General features: G+C 49.0%; 3 protein-coding genes across 3 annotated transcripts in view; 1 reads left to right on the top strand and 2 right to left on the bottom strand.

Annotated features, from left to right (window-relative positions):
- atp5mf (ATP synthase membrane subunit f) overlaps positions 1-18,892 on the bottom strand; it is a 78,780-nt gene that overhangs the window by 48,462 nt on the left and 11,426 nt on the right. The window lies entirely within an intron of this gene.
- Positions 3,007-8,779, bottom strand: LOC125717998 (perforin-1-like). Its single transcript, XM_048991456.1, has 5 exons — positions 8,306-8,779; positions 6,101-6,673; positions 5,367-5,505; positions 5,022-5,239; positions 3,007-4,795 (listed from the first exon to the last, which is right to left on the bottom strand). The coding sequence occupies exons 2-5, from the start codon at positions 6,631-6,633 to the stop codon at positions 3,913-3,915; spliced, it is 1,773 nt and encodes a 590-aa protein (XP_048847413.1). The 5' UTR covers positions 6,634-6,673; positions 8,306-8,779; the 3' UTR covers positions 3,007-3,912.
- paqr4a (progestin and adipoQ receptor family member IVa) lies at positions 12,011-16,180 on the top strand. Its single transcript, XM_048991466.1, has 3 exons — positions 12,011-13,974; positions 15,187-15,405; positions 15,730-16,180. The coding sequence occupies exons 1-3, from the start codon at positions 13,809-13,811 to the stop codon at positions 16,161-16,163; spliced, it is 819 nt and encodes a 272-aa protein (XP_048847423.1). The 5' UTR covers positions 12,011-13,808; the 3' UTR covers positions 16,164-16,180.

The raw sequence follows: 18,892 nt of genomic DNA, 5'->3' as shown, positions 1-18,892 counted from the left end.
GACGTCACGCAGCCTCCCGCCACCGCCAGGCGCCGGAGGAGGAGGAAGAGACCGGAGATCGCCGGTACGGAGGTGCTCCCTCCGTTACTGCCCGCGGACTCAGCGCAGGTGCAGCCGCCACTGCCTGCGGTTCCCATGCCTGCGCAGCTCCCTCTTCCCGCTGCAGCTCCCGGGCAGGCGCCCCCACTGCAGCCGCCTGCTGCAGCTCCCGGGCAGGCGCCCCCACTGCAGCCGCCTGCTGCAGCTCCCGGGCAGGCGCCCCCTCTGCAGCCGCCTGCTGCAGCTCCCGGGCAGGCGCCCCCACTGCAGCCGCCTGCTGCAGCTCCCGGGCAGGCGCCCCCACTGCAGCCGCCTGCTGCAGCTCCCGGGCAGGCGCCCCCACTGCAGCCGCCTGCTGCAGCTCCCGGGCAGGCGCCCCCACTGCAGCCACCAGCTGCAGCTCCCGGGCAGGTGCCCCCACTGCAGCCAGCTCCAGTTCCTGACCGCGCTCCAGTTCCTGCAGAGGTGCCCCCTCTGCAGCCGCCTGCTGCAGCTCCCGGGCAGGCGCCCCCACTGCAGCCACCAGCTGCAGCTCCCGGGCAGGTGCCCCCACTGCAGCCAGCTCCAGTTCCTGCAGAGGTGCCCCCTCTGCAGCCGCCTGCTGCAGCTCCCGGGCAGGCGCCCCCACTGCAGCCACCTGCTGCAGCTCCCGGGCAGGCGCCCCCACTGCAGCCAGCTCCTGTTCCTGACCGCGCTCCTGTTCCTGACCGCGCTCCTGTTCCTGACCGCGCTCCTGTTCCTGTCCCGGCGCTCCCTCCGCCTGCTGCAGCTCCCGGGCCGGCGCCCCCTCTGCAGCCACCAGCTGCAGCTCCTGGGCAGGTGCCCCCACTGCAGCCAGCTCCTGTTCCTGACCGCGCTCCTGTTCCTGACCGCGCTCCTGTTCCTGTCCCGGCGCTCCCTTCGCCTGCTGCAGCTCCCGGGCCGGCGCCCCCTCTGCAGCCACCAGCTGCAGCTCCCGGGCAGGTGCCCCCACTGCAGCCAGCTCCTGTTCCTGACCGCGCTCCTGTTCCTGACCGCGCTCCTGTTCCTGACCGCGCTCCAGTTCCTGCAGAGGCGCCCCCTCTGCAGCCGCCTGCTGCAGCTCCCGGGCAGGCGCCCCCACTGCAGCCACCTGCTGCAGCTCCCGGGCAGGCGCCCCCACTGCAGCCAGCTCCTGTTCCTGACTGTGCTCCTGTTCCTGTCCAGGCGCCCCCTCTGCAGCCGCCTGCTGCAGCTCCCGGGCAGGCGCCCCCCCAGACTTCCACTCCTGTCCCTGACCGTGTTCCTGTCCCTGACCGCCCTGCAGCAGCTCCAGAGGCGCCCCCTCCGCCTGCAGCAGCTCCTGTCCCTGGCCCCGCTCCTGTCCCTGGCCCCGCTCCTGTCCCTGGCCCTGATCCCTCGCCCCGGCAGCGTCGACCCCGACCTAGGGTCGGCCTGTCTGTGTCCCGCAGGGGAAGGGGACACAGACGCAGGGCTGGGGTCCCGCCCGCCCTGCCCCCTGGCTCGCCCTGCCTCGCCTGCGCTGGGGCTCGGTTGGCGCCTGCGGGTCCTGGCCCTCCGGGTCGGCTGTCGCCTGCGGGTCCCCCTCCGATGCCTCGTCGCCCTGCCTCGCTCCCCCCTCCGGTGCCTGGTCGGTCGCCTGGGGGTTCCCCGACGGCGGCTCCTCGGTCGCCTGCGGGGCCCCTACCTCCGGCCCTCCACCGGACGTCGCCACCTGCTGCGGCTCCCCCCTCCTTCGGGCCTTCGCCCTGGCCCCTTCCAGCTCCCTCGTCCCCTTCCCTGGTGCTCCCTCCTGCTCCCTCCCTGGCCCCTCCGCGGGTCCCTCGCCCTGTCTCCTCGGCCCCTCCGAGGTCCCCTCCGGCTCCGGCCTCCCGGCCGCCTGCGGCCCCTCCGGCTGCCTCCCGTCGCCCGCTGGGGCTCCCACGGGCTCCCCTTGGTTCCCCCTCCTTCTCTCCCTTTCCTGCCCCTATCCCGCCTGTCTTTGTTCCGCCTCCTGCCTTTGTCCCGCCGTCCTCTGTTCCTGGTCCCTTTGTTCTGCCCCGCTCGGTTCCTGGTTTCCCGTCGTTCCCTCCCGTCACTCCCGCTCCTTTTGTTCCGCCTGTTCCCTCTGTTCCGCCCTTTCTAGTCTGTCTCTCTGCGTTCCCTGCCCTTTGTCAAGTCCTGTCTTACGTCTTGTCCCTTGCCGTGTTCTGCGTCTCCGTTTTGTTTCCTGTGCTTCGGTGATTGTTCCGTTTGGTTCCAGGTCCGGGTTCCCGTGTTCCGTCTGTCGCCTCCTCCCTGGCGCGCCCGGTGAAGCGCGCCTTTGGGGGGGGGTTCTGTCATGCCCTGCTCGTCGGCTCCTCATGTGTGCCACGCCCCCCTGCTTGCCAACGTGTGTTTCCCTGATTGTTTCCACCTATGTCCGATTACTGTGATCAGTCCTGTGTATTTAAGTCTGAGTCTTGCCTGTGATCGTTGTCCGTCATTACGTGATCTGTGCACATGGTGTTGGTGGTCCCTCGCCTCCCGTGTCTCCTTGTCCCGAATAAACCCCGATTACCCCGATCCTGCTCGTCTGCCTGGTTTTCTGAACCACCGCCCGCACGATCGCCTGTCCACCCGAGCCTTCCCGTGACACTGTGACTAATCGATCTTTTAATTGGATCTCTGTTTTAAAGCTGCATCTCGAGATAAACACATTACCAACCCTCACACATTATTTTTATCTTGATCAGCAGACAGGAAACCGCATCACTTCCTTTTCATATGGTTATCTGTACTGCGGAGGACTGTTTTTTTCCTTTCTTGTCGTTTTTCTGACATATTAAAATTATCCAGCGCATCAGGTGTCTGTTGTTTGCGAAGACCCAATCTCCAGATGCCTGTCCAGAAATGGCTCTTCTTACACACAGCTCAGCTTAGATTAGAGAATCCGGTTCTGTTTAAGAGCAAAAATAAACCCCTTAGCTTCCGGAAGTTTCTCAAGTAGGTATGTTAACCGACTCGACACACTTTACCTCAATGTTTATTTTGTGAAGAATAGCAAAATACATACAAAAATGCTAAAAACAAATCACAATAAAGTATATAAGAAATAATATGATGGTCTAATATACTTTTCTATTATGGTTAAATATCCAGAGCTTAAATACAGGAATTGTCATTGTATAAATTAAGCAAAAAGTCTGGAATTCATCCCAGGAAGCACAGGGCAGGGGGCACCTGAGACAGGATGCCAATGCAGAGAATTATAATATTATATAATATTTTAGAAATTAGAGAAATAGGTGAGACTGTAAAATTTCAATATACAACTATACATCCAAAGATGCCACATGACAATTGATAAGCCATGGAGCATATTAGTCAGCGCTGACTTGCATGAGGTCTCTACAAAACCACAGACCACGCAGATGGAATGTGTTTTTCTAGGGAGGTGTTCAATTAGTAGAATACATGATTCAGTTTGAACTGGAAAAAGGGTTTTAGAAGCCCCCCCCACAAACACACACACCATCACGACCACCATTATTTTCCATTTAAGACTGAGAAGGGAGAAACGATTCACAATTTACTGGAAATTTCTTTTAAATGTCCAACTTGTATCGTCCCTTGTCCTGGGCAAGGTCATGGAAGCTATGGGCAGAAGGCAGGGATAAACACAGAATGGAGCACCAAACCATCGCAGGATGCACTCATGAGGATAATCTGGCAACTTCGATTTACCTCAGCATCGTTTTTTGGATTGTGGGAGAAAACCTCACAACCACACGGGGAGAACATGCAAGCTCCACACACGTTAGTCCCAGAGGTGTCAGCTAACAGTGCTAGCCACTATGTCGCTTCTGTTAAAGGTGATCAGATAAATTTACTTTAAGTTCTCTGGGAAATTAAGTTTGTCTGAAAAATATCTTTTTACTCTGCAGCAAATTTGTTGCTGTAATCATTTGTACCTACTGCCATAGAAGTATTATAATGAGTGTCCAGCAGCACACCCATTTTTGCCAGTATTTCCTTTGGCACTGGATGGGCGTTGCGGGAAACATAGCTTTTCTTCAGCTGTAAGTTCATCGGCGATTCCACATAATCGTGGCACGACTCGCCTCCCAAATTCGGCGCACATTCCACCTCCGTTTTGTAGTAGAGCAGGCCGTGATTCAGGGTGCACAGGTCCTCCTTCACTCCTGCCGTCAACTTGACGTCGCAGGCGCCCAGCTGGTCGTCGTCCCACTTGCTGTCCTCGTCCCAGACCTCAAAACGAAGGTTATTTTCCATCGACAGCACTAGCGTGCCCATATCAAGCATGTAGTTCCAGGTGGGGTTGTTATTGTTATAGATCACCGGAGAGCGTCCTGCAGGGACACCAAGGCTAAACACTTTGACATACCCGTCAGTGCCTGTATCATAGTCCCCCCAAAGTCCCGAACCTCTCTGCACGGTGACCTTCACCCGAGCCAACCCCCTCTTGGAAGGGCAACAGCTTGGGGTCACCCCTGGGTTGTTATGACAAGCACAGATGCAAGAATCCTTGGGATGGGTCTTCACGCCCATGGGGCAGGGTTCAGAGCAGTTTTTCCACAGAGAGTGCTCCAAGATGTAATGGCTGATGGCTTTCTGTAGAGGCTGGGCCTTTGGTTCAGAGTTGGGGAGCAACTCATGGAGTGAGTCCAGCGAGTAGGATACCAGGTCTGGAGTGGTAGCCAAGGAGGTCATCCACTCCTTGTACGCTGTTGGGTGTTTCTGGGCTGAAAAAAGCAGTTCGGGCTCTGTGGTGTGACCCCCTCGGATCTCTGTCAATCTGTTGGAGATATTTTGCTAAATTAGATAACACCCCCCACGACAAATCGTCTTACGGTTCCAATGACTTCAACAAATGGTTCAACAAATAACTATACTGCAAAGACTTTAAGAGTATCCTAATTAGTTCAATAAACAGAATTTAGCTATCGCTTTGTAAATATTACATTGCTACAATTTTCATTATATTAACGACGTGGATGTTATTGCCTAGAGCCCTGGTATACCTGTCGTTAAACTTGCTGGAGAAGCTGGCCTTGTTCTCCATCTGGTTCTTGTCCTCCTCACAGTGCTTATAGTTGGTGTTCACGTTGAGCCGCTGTCCCACACTGGCTGCGGCCTCCACATCCAGGCAGGTCTTCACCTCCTCGACACTGAGGCCTTGCAGTGCTGCCTCACACTGCCGGATGCTGGTCACCGAGCTCACACTGCCACCCAGGCGCACCTGCGGAGGTCAACGGTCAAACGGAAGAGTTGATTGGGTAGTCAGCAGAGATCAAAATGAAAGGATGGGTTCGATTGGCTGATGATCCCTATAGGACTTCCCCCCTTTTTTTTTACCTATCTATTACCTTAGTGATGTAATGTGTGCCGAAAATATCAATGAATTTGTAATAGCGTTGCTTGCTTTTGGAGTTGTATTTCTTCGGGAGTTTCTTCACCGCATGCTGGAACTCGCTGTGTAGACGAGGCTGGTTGGAAATTCTGTAGCTGCAGAGCCATCGATGTATGGAGAGGTTAATGATTTGTGGTGCACAGACTCTTCTTCCCATGACCAACGTGTTAAAGGGACCCTATTTTACTCATTTTCACTGCTCATAATTTTATTTTTGAGGTCTACTAGAACATATTTACAGCCATCAAGGTACTAAAACCACATTATTTTCCAAATACTGTACATCTCTGTTCACTTAGGCTATAACTCTGTCTACAATTGTCTGAAACGCTCTGTTATAGCTTTAAGCCCCACCCCTGATGAACCCAGTGCGCTCTGATTGGTCAGCTTGCCCTACACATTCTGACCATCTTGCAGTCTGCAGACTGATCCCGGCAGGTAGACAGCCACTAAGGATAATGTTACGAAGTGACCTCATCATGTCACGGAAGTAAGGGGTGGAATTTCAATGAGGCGTTTCAGGCAGATTAGAGGACTGTGCTTTCTGTGGTAAGAGTTACTCCCTTTGGCAGGTACTTTGGGCCATAAGACTTTGCAGACCATTTAAATGCACATAAAGCTGTATAACGCACTAAAGGAAAACCAGAAAAGCATAGTAGGAGACCTTTAAAGTGTGAGGACCACACTCACCTGTAGTAGCTGCATGACACCTGGTGACTGGTGAAGCTGAATCTGTCCTTTTTGGTTTTCTCCATGGAGTACTGGGCCAGGTTGGACTGGGTCCCCGCCAACATGAGCTTCCCCTCTCCCCTTTTGTCTTGGACTTCCAGATTGACCTTCCAGTCGTTCTCCACACTATTTGAGGAGGAGGTCACCAGGGATTCGCTGGACTCATAGATGCTGCTGGAAACTTTCATGTTGCACTGATGGCTAGGTCTCCAGTCCACGATGGACACGGGAAGTTTCTCCTTTCTTCCCAAATACGGATTGTTGCATATCACGCATTTCTTGTCCCGGAGCATCCACGAGCTCATGTCGATGACATAAGCACCTTTGCGCTGCATCTTGGTTATGTCAAAGCCTTCCCCTGCAAGATTGGACCCAGGTGCAAATTCCAAATCCTTGCACTCGTCGGCTTTGCCAGTGATGCAGGACAGAGTGATTGGAACAGGGAGGGACAACAGCATGAGCCCCACCCAGAGGGCGCCGACAGACATGGGCATTATCGGTTAATTAGCGTGAAATGCCAAGATCCCTTCACTCCTGTAACATAAATAAAAATGATCAGTCAAAATGCAGCAACTATAGTTTCCTTGCTGGTCTGCAAGTGTGACAAAAGGGTGAGACTGGATTTCCAATATCTTTACCTACCGTATTTATGTGAGCCCTTATAACCGGAGACTAATTTCCTGTATGTGTGAACATACTTGGCTAAATAAACCTGACTCTGCTATCTTAGATAGCTGTCTAGCATAACAGAGGGCCATCACCAGGCTCGAAGAAGAACTAAATTTCAGCCAGGGAGTTTTATGCCAAGACCAGCCCATTTTGTCCTCGTTCCGGGGGAACTTTCATAAATGATGCCACAGTTCAAGTCTTAATATCCCAATAAATTTATTACTGACATTTCAAGAAGAAAATACAAAATAAATAGTTTATTGAACTGTTCAAGCAGTTTGACTTTTCCAGCCCCGCCTGGTCTCTTTCTAACATCCATTGTTTGAGAAAATCCCAGTGATTAGCAATATCAAGCTATTCCGAAACATTGTTGTAGAATTTTAAACTTGTCTAATTATGTTAGCACAAAAGCTAAGCGACCTATCGGGAAACATTTTGCTACAGCCCATCCCATCCTCTGCTCCTTTTTCCCCTATCTGAAATGTGCATAGTGGCAGGGGTCTCAAACGTAACCGAGGGGAGTATTGGCTTCAGCACAAGCTAACCACTTAAGTCATTATATTTTTTTAGCCGAAAGAAATATCTTACCTTTACAAAAGAATAAAAATTATATACAAATAATCCGCTAAAATCCGCTGGTTATATTTGCCCGCTTGGAAAGACGTTGTATCATTTTTTAATTCTCCGTGGAAAACAACTGATCGATCTGCAGGCCAGGACTAATAATTAATTAAAAACGTTAGGTCGGACCTGTGACCTGTGGCGCTGCTTTGAAATCAGTTCGAGTCACTATCCCCAAATAGCGACAATGGGCAGATGCGCAAGCCGCGCACTTGCAATGGAAGCGTTTCCCACGCAACCGAAAGACGGTTTGGCATTTTGTGTGAATCGCAGGACAGATGAAATTTATCCGGTGCCCTCTTGGTTACTTTAATAAAAAGATCCCTTTTGTAATTTATTCTTAAGATATTTATAGTTTATACTAAGGTATCAAAGTATTGATGCCCGATGCCCAAGACGTCCCTTTGCATTTTCTGCCCGAAAAAGTACCCCGTAAAATCCATCCATTTATCTTCCAAGCCTGATGACATTGAAACTTCCGTGGAACTACACTCCTTGGAAATGTTGTCTTAATTCTCCCTCCAATTTATTTATTGTTGACCTTATGGCAATTTTCCTTTAGTCAAACAAAAAAAAAATCATGAAATCCATAATGATTTGATTAATACACAAGTGTACAATGAGACCAAAGAATTTTCCATAGGGTCACTGAACAATATTTGAATATAAGGTTGACAGTACATAACCGTCCAAGACAGAGGCAGTACATGAGTAAATATTTACAACAGTATATAGCACAAGCTGTAATATTATAATGGTGTGACAGCATATTACACAAGACAATATCCCCTAATGTATCAATGATGTACAGACTTGGTTTTGCACGATAAACCAATGATATACAGAGTGCATCTAAAGCAAATGACAATATCTTACCTTTACTGCTAACTCGTCGTCTGCGAAGTGAGTGTTATGAGACTTGTTCTCACTTTAATGTGGTGGAGGGGTTGAGGGGGGCCGTTTTAAAAATGAACACGAAACATATGCTGAGGGAGATGATTTGACGCTGGTCAACCAGAGCACTGTGGTTTCCACAGAGGACGTCACTAGAGATACTGCTGTCGGGGGAGGGGGGGGGGGGTATGAGGTAGTGCCGGGTGCTTGCGGAAATGGCATCTCACGGTTAGGTTGTGGTGTTCCTGTCAAACTGACTTCTCGTTAGAACCACTCCTCCCCTCTGCCGATGGCTGAGATGTGTCACAGCTGTGCTTCACGAAGTTTAAGACCACCGCCGAGACATCAGGTTGGAGAGAGCGGTCTATCAAGTGCGATGGTGAAGCACAGAGTCAAAACGAAACAAAATGAGGCCTCTCCCACCCCAGTACATTTTTCCAAGGTGGGGGGGGGGGGTCCCTCCAGAGTCCTGGACCCCCTAAACCTGCCAGGGCCTCCATGCCCCTCTGATGTTCCTGCCTGCGTATGATATTTTCCGTTTTATTTTTAAGTCACTTTATCTAATCGGATATTACCTAAAAAAGAAGCCTCACTGAATATCCTACACAGCACTATCAAAAAACAATGAAAGATCACAGACAGGCAGACGGATTATAGACTGCGATAGTTAATTGGCTTCTCTCATTCTTCACAGCTTACATCACCTTTGTGTCCACCCTTGTTAGCTGTAAGCCGGATGGAAACTTTTGGTATAAAGGTGATTGTGGTTAAACTGCAGAGAAAATAATGCAGATGCCGTTGTTTTTCATACCGAAACTTTCAGTCATATCCCACACGCACGCATACTGTGCTATTCAGAATTCCACTTTACCAAGTCGGTCACTTAAGTTGTTGGTCCGCTTTCTGTGCAGGGAGTGATACGGAAGTATGGGAAACACCACATGAAAAGGGACTTTAAATCAACTTTGAAGTAACGAAACACGGCTACATGGGTGAGTCACACTATGCTGAATTCCGTGTAGCAGTGTGTCTCACCTACAAAACAGGGCTGTCAATCAAGACCTTCAAAGTAGCATGAGGCAAACAGCTATGGACCAATAGTCACAAAAACAGCTAAATCGTTATGCCACAAGCAAAACACAGAGACTGTGCAGCCCAGGAATTAGCTGTTGACTGGCTAGGGTCCCCTTTGGTAAATTTCACTGATCACGTTATCCATAAATCATCTCCTGTGATCGACCTTAAAAAAATGTCGAGATGATCAACCGACAGTTTGGGCACCCCCCCGGAAAATGGGCTATATAATGCCGGGGTTGGGGAAGAACGAACGGAAAAATCCCGAATTTCTTGATGCCTGTGCCTGCACAAAGCTGGAATTTACGGCTACCATTTGGAAAACACTCAAATGCAAGGCCAACACACAAGGACGCATAACCTTGTATAAGAAGGATGAAACCAGGGCCCTAAATGATGGAAAAATGTAACATGATCTGATGAGTCAACTTTTGCCCTGTTTTCTACAGCCAGAAGGGTTTATGGTAAGAAATAGCTAAAGGTCGCTTTCAACACAGAAGGTGACAGATTGTTAATGTATGAGCAGTCATCTGCTGGGAGGTATTAATAAGTGAAGTGAAAGTGATTAATTGTCATTGTCGACGCACCGTAGCACACAACAATGAAATGTGTCCTCTGCGTTTAACCCATATGTGACATCGCATTAAGCAGCTATAATGTAGCACCCAGGGAGCTGTGCGTGGAGGGGATTCAAACCAACAACCTTTCCAACAAGCACACTTCCCTAATCACTAGGCCACCAATTGTACTGGGTCTGATGATTGCTCTGCATTATCATTTAATGGCCACGGGATGTGAGATTTGTTTAACGAGACCAGGTGCACCTACACTGTTTTCAGAATAACGTTCCCATACTCCAAGATGATAATACCTCCGTACGAACTGGCAACCAGTCAAAAGCTTCCATAACACCAGTGTATAATGAAACACCACCCATAGCCTCTTCAGTCACAAGTTCTAAGCATCACAGAAACTCCTAGAGGTATTTCGGAACACGATAAACCATCTAAGTTATTTTAGAAAGCTACGTAGATATTATAAGTCCTTTAAATGGAAATGGCCTGGCAGGCAGTGCTCAGGTGACTGTGACCATGCAGTGCTACTCCATTAAGCTCCAAAGAACCCACTTCTGCTTATGTATGACAGCAGTCCAAGAAGGCAGAGCTGTGGCCACACTGCTTAATTGGGTCCTTGATATTAATATATTGTGACCCGTTTCCGCTATTTTACGTTACTCTAAATGATTATGTATATATGACGGGCTGGAACAGACTACAGGCCCTCGCAAGATACCTACCAGGATAAAGGGTCAAAAGATGAATATAAAGACAGAGTGTAATTTTTGTTAGCGGACATCCTAAGGGAAAAAAATATATAATTAAAAACATGCTTACATCGATATTCATCTGCAATGCCGGAGTTAAATTGGCAGAGAAGTCATCTTGAAAAAACAATACAAAGCATGCAACCACATTGTGTATTACGTTACCCTTGTTGATAAATATTATTGAGTGACATATAGATCGCAATACCACAATGTATCAGACTGATAAACTCTTTCCCCAGTTACTTCGCAGTGGGAGTATTACGAAGGATCTGTAATGTATTTTTCCTTGGATATTTTTCTTAGATTACGCGAAGCTGCATCAAAAACCAGCGTGGTGGAAAAAAATCTTTTTTTTTTTTTCTTTTTTTTTTACAGCAAGTGTGCCCTCCAGCGGTGGTAATTACCACATTTCAACGACCACTGATTTTAATGTTTGACAGTCAAATAGCGATGGTGATCTGAACGCCTCTTTTTGAGAACCAAAACTAGGGAAGGTAATACATTGCTGCACGATATTTCGGTATTCGAATGATAGGAGAGTTTGTTCTTAATGGTCGTTTGTCATAACATTCATTAGGATGATTATTATGAAAATCGTTAAAACGTTTGAGAAATAAATGTACCGCAATAACAATGAGTCATAACACGTAAAAGATGGATTTTTTAAAAGACATTCACGTGCAACACATGACGTAAAAATTATATGACGAAATGTGATGATGTACATATTCTGAGAGTCAGCACTGGCACACATCTGGATATGACGGCATTAATGTTTGATCTCGCGGAAGTGTACGACACACAAAAATAACAGTTTAATATCTAGCTGTCTAGTCCTCTGCAATAAAGTCACAAGGTAAACTGAAACTTGGTTCGGATACACAATTAACTCCAAATGAAATGTGAGGAAGGCACAACGCGTACCGCTACGTTTATCTACCATATATAGGCCTAAACAAATTATAAATTGTGCAACAACTAAGCAGAATAATTTTCGCACACACAATATTTAAAAATATGGGCACTGCAGTCTGCCATAATTAACTTCAGATGAATGCACCACAAATGTCACATTTCAGTAATAGCATGGCAAAAACACAACGTTAATGCCACGCGTGAACACAATCTTTAATACACCACCTGCCAACACATTTACACCTAAATAACTTTGACTGGAACTTTTTAAAAATAGCATGCGCGGTTTATTTACAGTATTGGGATTTGAATATCCACGTCAGTGCTGGCGTCCTGGGAGGGTCCCATTCAGCGATCCCCACGCCCTGGCACCGACACACGCCTCTTCCCCATTCACACCCGGGATTAAAGCGCCGCGGCTCCATCCCGGACGTCACCTGAAGGTGCGGAGTCAAGGCCATCGACCGGGCGCTGCGTAACCGGCAGCGAGGGGAACCGGAGCCGGGGGGGGGGAGCGGGAACCCTCCACATCACCACCATCAAAATATCTTCGTTTTTTTATTTTCATTTTTGAAAACATCTCGTCTGATCAGCGTGCACGAGTGCTCCGGTTTCTTCGTGCTGGAAGTCTGCGGATGCAATCACGGCTCCGGCTGAGTCCGCGCACGGCTCCCCCACACTGGTTCCAGTCACTGGCAACGCTGGTCACAGACCCACCGGATGGACCGGACCTGATTATTTTCGGGCTACCTCTGTGAAGCATTTCGGAAGTCGTTTTGATCTCCTTTTTTATTTGCATGTAGGCTAAATACAGAATACACCAGGTGTAGCTCGTGTTGTGTCGGTCTGCTGGACATTTAGCTAGCCGTTTAGCTGGCCATCGGAGCGGCACGGACGGCGCCGACTGACTGACTGACTGGCCGACCGACCGTGCCGCATGCGGGCTGCTACTCGGGCCCGTGCCGGCGCATCGAAGCGGGCGCGTTCGAGTCGAGGGGGCCGTGGGACCTCGGGAGATGCGGCGAGACCTAGCCGGGAATAGCTAAACACCGCTGTGCGGTACCACATTCCCGGAAACCCGGCTAGCCGTTCAGCTAACAGGAGCGTCAAAGGGTTGGGGGGGCTCGCATCGTCACGCCGTTAGGTCGCCGTGCGGGGCTGAAGCCGCCTTCGCCGTCCCGGATCTCCGGTCGCCCCAGGCGACGGGATTCCGGGGAGCGTAACGCGGCCCCCTCCGGCCAAGACCGCGGTTCACTCGACCGCAGATAGCGGCACTTAGGCAAGCCGATGGACGGCCGTTAGCTGGACAGGTTGGCCGCGGACCCGGTCCGGTTGCCAAGGCGCTTCCCCATCACCGTCCGGATAACCGGGGCTGATCGGGACGCCTGCCAGGCGGCTTAGCCGCTTTAGTAATCCGGCCAGCATCAGCGGTACGACCGCTATCGTGTAATACCACCCCGCATCTGAAACGCACAATATAATACATCTGGATAAACTTTTATTCCCTTTTTAATAGTCTATTTTAAAAAAGTTGACCAGGGGGTAGTCGGTAGCTGGGACGTTTTAGTAAAGGTAGTTAGGATAGCTGGCTGCAAGCTTCGACAATTAAACAATGCAGAAATATTTAAAATAACTACTTTTTAAAAAAGTAACAACTGCTGCTGGACAGAAACAGTGTAGACGCAACTCGTTTAACTAATTAAGAAGTAACAAACCGGGTGCAGTGTCTGACTACTGATCATCTAAAATATTTTTGTTTTGCAAAGTACTTTGCTTTAAATTCCGTGAGGTATTTTAGCTGATATTACAGTGAGAATGACTGCTGTGATTATATAGCGTTTAAAGTGCAGATAAAAAAGTACACAATGTTTGCTTTGTTAGGCTATCGGTCTATAAATCCCTGTGGATGACAGAGGTTGTGGGTCTTTAAAAAGATCAAGAGTCTTTGGCCCTGGTTTTTTTTGTATTTTTGAATATTTGTCTAATTTTTTCACTATTTGGACTATGTAGCTGGCTGCCTAGCACCGAGGCACACTCTCAAAACTGGCCTTTTTTTTTAAAGGTGACGTTTTTGCTTTTAACGCTGCCGCTGGACTGTACATAGGCCTGCAGAGTTTTTCTCCAGCCCTAACAGTGCTTTTTTTTTTTTTATAAACACTTTTGGTTGCTATGGCATTTTTAAATGGACCCAGGCTGCTGGACTGGGCCAATTCACCTCCGCATCTCCAGTTCAACAAATACGTGCTGACGGGTTACAGGCCCATTTCCTCGGTGCAGGACTGTGTGCGAAGCCTATTCTACCTGCACAACGAGCTGGGCAACATATACACACATGGTGAGCAGACTTTTCACACTCATGGGAGCAATGAAAGACGGATCATGTTTCTACTACATGTCCACAGGTTTCGGATCACTGCCGGCGACCTGATAGTGCAGCCGCAATGCAAACCACCTTGTCTGATGTTTGTCCTGCGATGGCGCTTAAATTCGGCTAGAATTGCATCGACTTTATGCTTAGGGGTTGGTCATGTTGCATGTTAGTTTTCTATGGTTATTGTTTGTGTTTTTTACCCCCTACCTCGAATAGCATCCTAAATATAGCCTTCTCTTTAATGAGTAAAGGTGTTAACCGAGCGTTTTGGGACCTGTTTACAGTCATTAAAAGCAGTTATCCACGCTGGGAAATCAGCATCCAAGGAGCAATTTAAGATGTCGACAGAAAGGCACAACACCCGACAAATTCCTCCGTGATTTGTTACTTCAGGGTTATCCCTGCTGCATACCGACAGTGGCTAAATCGTATATGATTCTGCCTGTGTTATATGGTCGGTTTATTTTCTAGGTAGTGAAGCAGGCCTGTATCCCTACACTTTGTTGAAAGGGGAAAAGTTGTGAACTGAGCATCTTTGAAGCAGACAGCAATTCTGCTAAATGAGTGATTCACGCCTGGACTGTCCCCAGGGCCTGGGCGCAGCTGTGAATGTTTTCAGGTGTGTTGGTGTAGAAGTTGTCGACGGTGGAGAGTCCGGCTGGATTCGTCGGGCGTCGGCCAGTAAAATCAGCAGGGATTTATTTCTAGTCTGTGGTGTGTGTTCTGGCTTGTGGATGGACTTAATGCGGTGCTCTCAGAAACGATGGCGGGTGGGGGGGGGGGGTGTTCAGCAGAGGTGTTAAATGCCCCGTGCTGTATCATCCGGTCAGCACAATATCTGACTTTGGAACCTGGGGAGGTGAGAGAGGAAGTGAGAGGGAAAAGATGCGTGTCTCAGTGGATTAGAAATTAGGATGGCTTTTATTTACCGAAATACGAAACCCAATCCATATTCTACTTCTGTCTTATTTTTTATGTTTGGAGGAAAATGGTCAGAAAATGACAATTCCCCCCCCCCCCCCCTTTCCTGCACCCAATCTCTTGAGTAAACGTGCATGTGCAGAATCAGGTCTGTGAGTGGGGGTAGTTAACCATTTTGCCCCACCCGAACTGCCCGATTTTGACATTGTTCTGTCAAAACTGAGTGGTTCCAGCTGTGCCCCCCACCCCCTGCAGGCATCCCGCTGTTGTGCTTCTTGGTGCTGCTCCCCCTCAACATCCCCTGGTCCCAGATCAGCGTCACCTGGCTGGGCGTGGTCCACTTCCTGGCCTGCCTGTCCCCGCAGCTGGGCTCCGTGGTGTACCACCTCTTCATGAACCACGAGGGCGGCGAGCCCGTCTACCACACGCTGCTAACCCTCGATATGTGCGGCATCTGCATGATCAACACTCTGGGTGAGGCCCTCCGCGCCGGGGCTACTGCACGCCCCCATTAAACATGCTGTATTTTTTCCACGTTCCCTCATTGTCAAATGGAAAATTTGGATGGCATGTTATTCCGCATCACGGTGTAAATGGTGTCGATTGACCTGTAGTTGATTCAATGTCTTTTTGGTTAGATGCAGACTAATTTTTTGCATCATTACAGAACTGCACCTAAGATGGAAGTATGAGCTCTTCAGTAGACAATCAAATAATGGAATGATTGAACTGTTTCATGTAGAGATCGCTGGCTGCGATTGGTTCGAGGTTAAGGCCTTGTCCTCTGTCTGCACACAGGCGCCCTGCCCATCGTGTACAGCACCCTCCTCTGCTACCCCTTCATCCGCAGCGCTGCCCTGCTGGCGTACATCCTGCTCTCGAGCTACTCCATCTACTGCGCCATCACGGCGCGCAACCGCGTGCGGCGTCTCCGCTCCTTCGCCTGGCAGGCGCTCTTCCGCTTCTCCTTCTTCGTGCTGCGCTGGGTGGGCGTGGGCGGCGGCAGCCCCACGTCGCTGCGGCACTTCCTCACCATGGACACGCTGGCTGTGTTGGGTGGCATCATCAACATCAGCCGCATCCCCGAGCGCTTCCGCCCGGGCCTCTTTGACTACTGGTGCAACAGTCACCAGATCATGCACGTGTTGGTGGTGGGATCCATCCTTTACCTGCACTGGGGTGTGCTGGACGACCTGCTGTGGATCAACAGCTACCACTGTCCCTCCGACTGACGCCTGGGGCGTCCGGGTAACGGGGTGGGGGGTTGCTATGGGTGGGGGGGGGGGGGACTCTTTGAATTAGAGCATGTTCCTTTTTTTTTCCCTCCCCTTCGTATGTGTCTGTTACTTTACTTTAAAATCGATGCAAGAGTCTTGAAGATTACGCATTATACATGCATTCAGGTTTAGGGGCAGATTCTCCTCTAAAGGCCTGTGGTAGTTTACAAGTTTACTAGCAGAAGTAGACTGTCCAATCTGCCCAGGGCTGCCTATACACACACACACACACACACACCGGATAGAGGAGCCGAAGCCTGTCCTTCGCGTGACGTGACGTTTGTGGGAGTCAGAAGACCTGCAAAAGAAAACAAAGGGCCAAGAGTTTGAAATGGTCCTCGAATTACAATTACACCAGCGCTCAACAGCCTCAGTTACACATAATTGCAAATACTCGCCATCATTAAGATATTAGGCACTTAAGCAATAGGAATATCCTCCAAAATAAAGAACAGTATCCTACATGATAATTGTTTCACTCGTCTGATCTGTGATGAGTGACATCCAGTCAGATTTTTTCATTATTTAAATCACTGGAGAGCAGCTGTAGCAGGCCAGGCTTGAGCATCCGCGCTCTCCTTGCAAGGGCGACCGTCCGCCGCGGCCTGTTCTGCGCTCGTGCAGATTCGCGACCGAAGACGTCACATTGCACTGACTCACGCGCACGAGAAGCCGAGAAGCCAGCGATCGCGCACAAGCTTCCGCCCGCCGTTCAAGAGACCGCTTCAGTGAACGGCTCCTTGAAAGCTGACCGAGGAAGAAATGCACCCCCCCTGCCCTTCTGTGGTTAGATGCAAAGGAGGTCAGAAGTGGCACACTAGCATGTCAGTTTGCAGGCTTTAGATTCATTTGCATCATGTTTTTTTTTCCTCCTTGGTGTCATTCAGAGGGACCTGCATCATCTGTTGACATTTCTGTTTATAATATATTTAATATTTATTTATTTGTTTTATTTTGGCTTCTTGCAGTGCGGCAGGGGCCCCGTGTTTACATTTCATCGTGAGAAGGAATGTGGCAATAAAAGTCCAGAATGCAGTTACAGCTTACACAGTAGGGGGTGCTGTTGAGTCAGAAATTCAGCCATCGGCACTGCAGAAGTGTGCTGTGCATTTTGGCAGTATTACTGTGCTAGATATGTGGTTTTTCACATAGCTTCCGAGCTATTTCCACATTTGACACTATCTTAATACTTCTGCATCAGCATACGGTCAGCTTGACTTGGCCTGGTTGTTCAAATGCTGATCTTTTTATTTGATTTTATTCCTTATTAAATCTGTTGCACCAACTGACAGTATATTTTAGGAATGTCCCCCCCCCCCGAGTACCTTTGACGTTGGCTACCTCAACACAGACAAACCTTATTTTTCTAACAATTTCTGTAGCTTGTTACGTAGTGGGAGATGTTATGCCAATGTGGTCCGGCTTGAGCCCACTTCATGCATCATAGCAGAGCTCACGGGCCGGTTGAAAACACTCTTGTACCACCTGATGCACAGATCTTGCCTGCTAGGATTACCCTGGCTGTGTTTTCCTGTTACTGGGCCTGGACTGGATTCCTCGTCTGGATTATTATTATTGTCACTTAATACATGATTGGCATTCTTTGGTAGTTGCATATATAAGAAATCATTGCCTCAAGTGAAGATCAAGTTGCCATCTGGTCTCTTGAATGAACCGTCTCCTCCATGACTGGGCTGACCTGCATTCTGGACTGTGTAGTACTGTAGTGTGGAAAGTTCTCTGCTGATGTGCAGCAGATAGCTATGTTATATATACTTAGGGTCCTTTGTGGAAAATTGCCAAACACTAAAACCTGCGAGTCCTTCCTTTTTCGATGTAATTCGCAGCATTTGAAACGAATCCAGTCGCTTTTGCAGAAGAGCGACGTATTACTTTGAATGCGAAGTCAGAAAGTCTTTTAAGCGAAAACCAGCTTGCTTACGGTTGATCTTATCAAAGTGAAACTCCAGACATATCAGTTGAATCCTTTTTTTTATTATTTGTAAAAAAGGGAATGGCATTATGAGTTTTTGTGTTCTGCACTGAGATTTTATTTTATTTTTTTTTCAGAAATGCAGGCATTCTGGTTGCAGTACAATGCAAATATTTAAAATGTAGGGTATGTCAGAGTTTTGTTTTATATTCAGCTTGAGGTGAATGTGCCTCGAGCAGTAAGGAGTGGGTTTCCCCCGATCTATATGAAACTGTTGCACGTCTGTCACAAAGAACGTCTGCTCGATTGTCCTCGTTCATTTGCTGGTTACTCGTGAGTGGAGGCTGAGGTCGCTGAATGCTCAGTAAACATGACATGAGACCTTTCTCTGTGGCTTATTCAGTGTTTCACAGCTACGTTCGTACACCCTACAGGAAGTTGCATAACTCAAAGTATCTTGTCTCTTAGCCGGGAAACGAATTTAAGTCCGCTAGGCTACAGAAAGGCATATCGGTACTACAAAGGCATATAATCGTCCCTCCCCAAACCTCATTCCATGACAGAGGGCCTGTTGTAGCTCCATACACAATAAACTGGTACTCAGACTGAGTGCCCCCTGTAGAAACAGAATTGGACAGGCCAGGTTAACTACCACATAGTTCATCATGATCCTGCAGATGGTCGATTTTGAGGAGCGAGATCATACACACATATCAAAAACCAGCATGCTATATGGAAGGGTTTGAAACCA

The sequence above is a fragment of the Brienomyrus brachyistius genome, chromosome 22 (genome assembly GCF_023856365.1).
Source record: "Brienomyrus brachyistius isolate T26 chromosome 22, BBRACH_0.4, whole genome shotgun sequence".
Lineage (NCBI taxonomy): Eukaryota > Metazoa > Chordata > Actinopteri > Osteoglossiformes > Mormyridae > Brienomyrus > Brienomyrus brachyistius.
The sequence above is the reverse complement of the archived record's forward strand: the minus strand, read 5'-3'. Positions and strand labels throughout refer to the sequence as shown.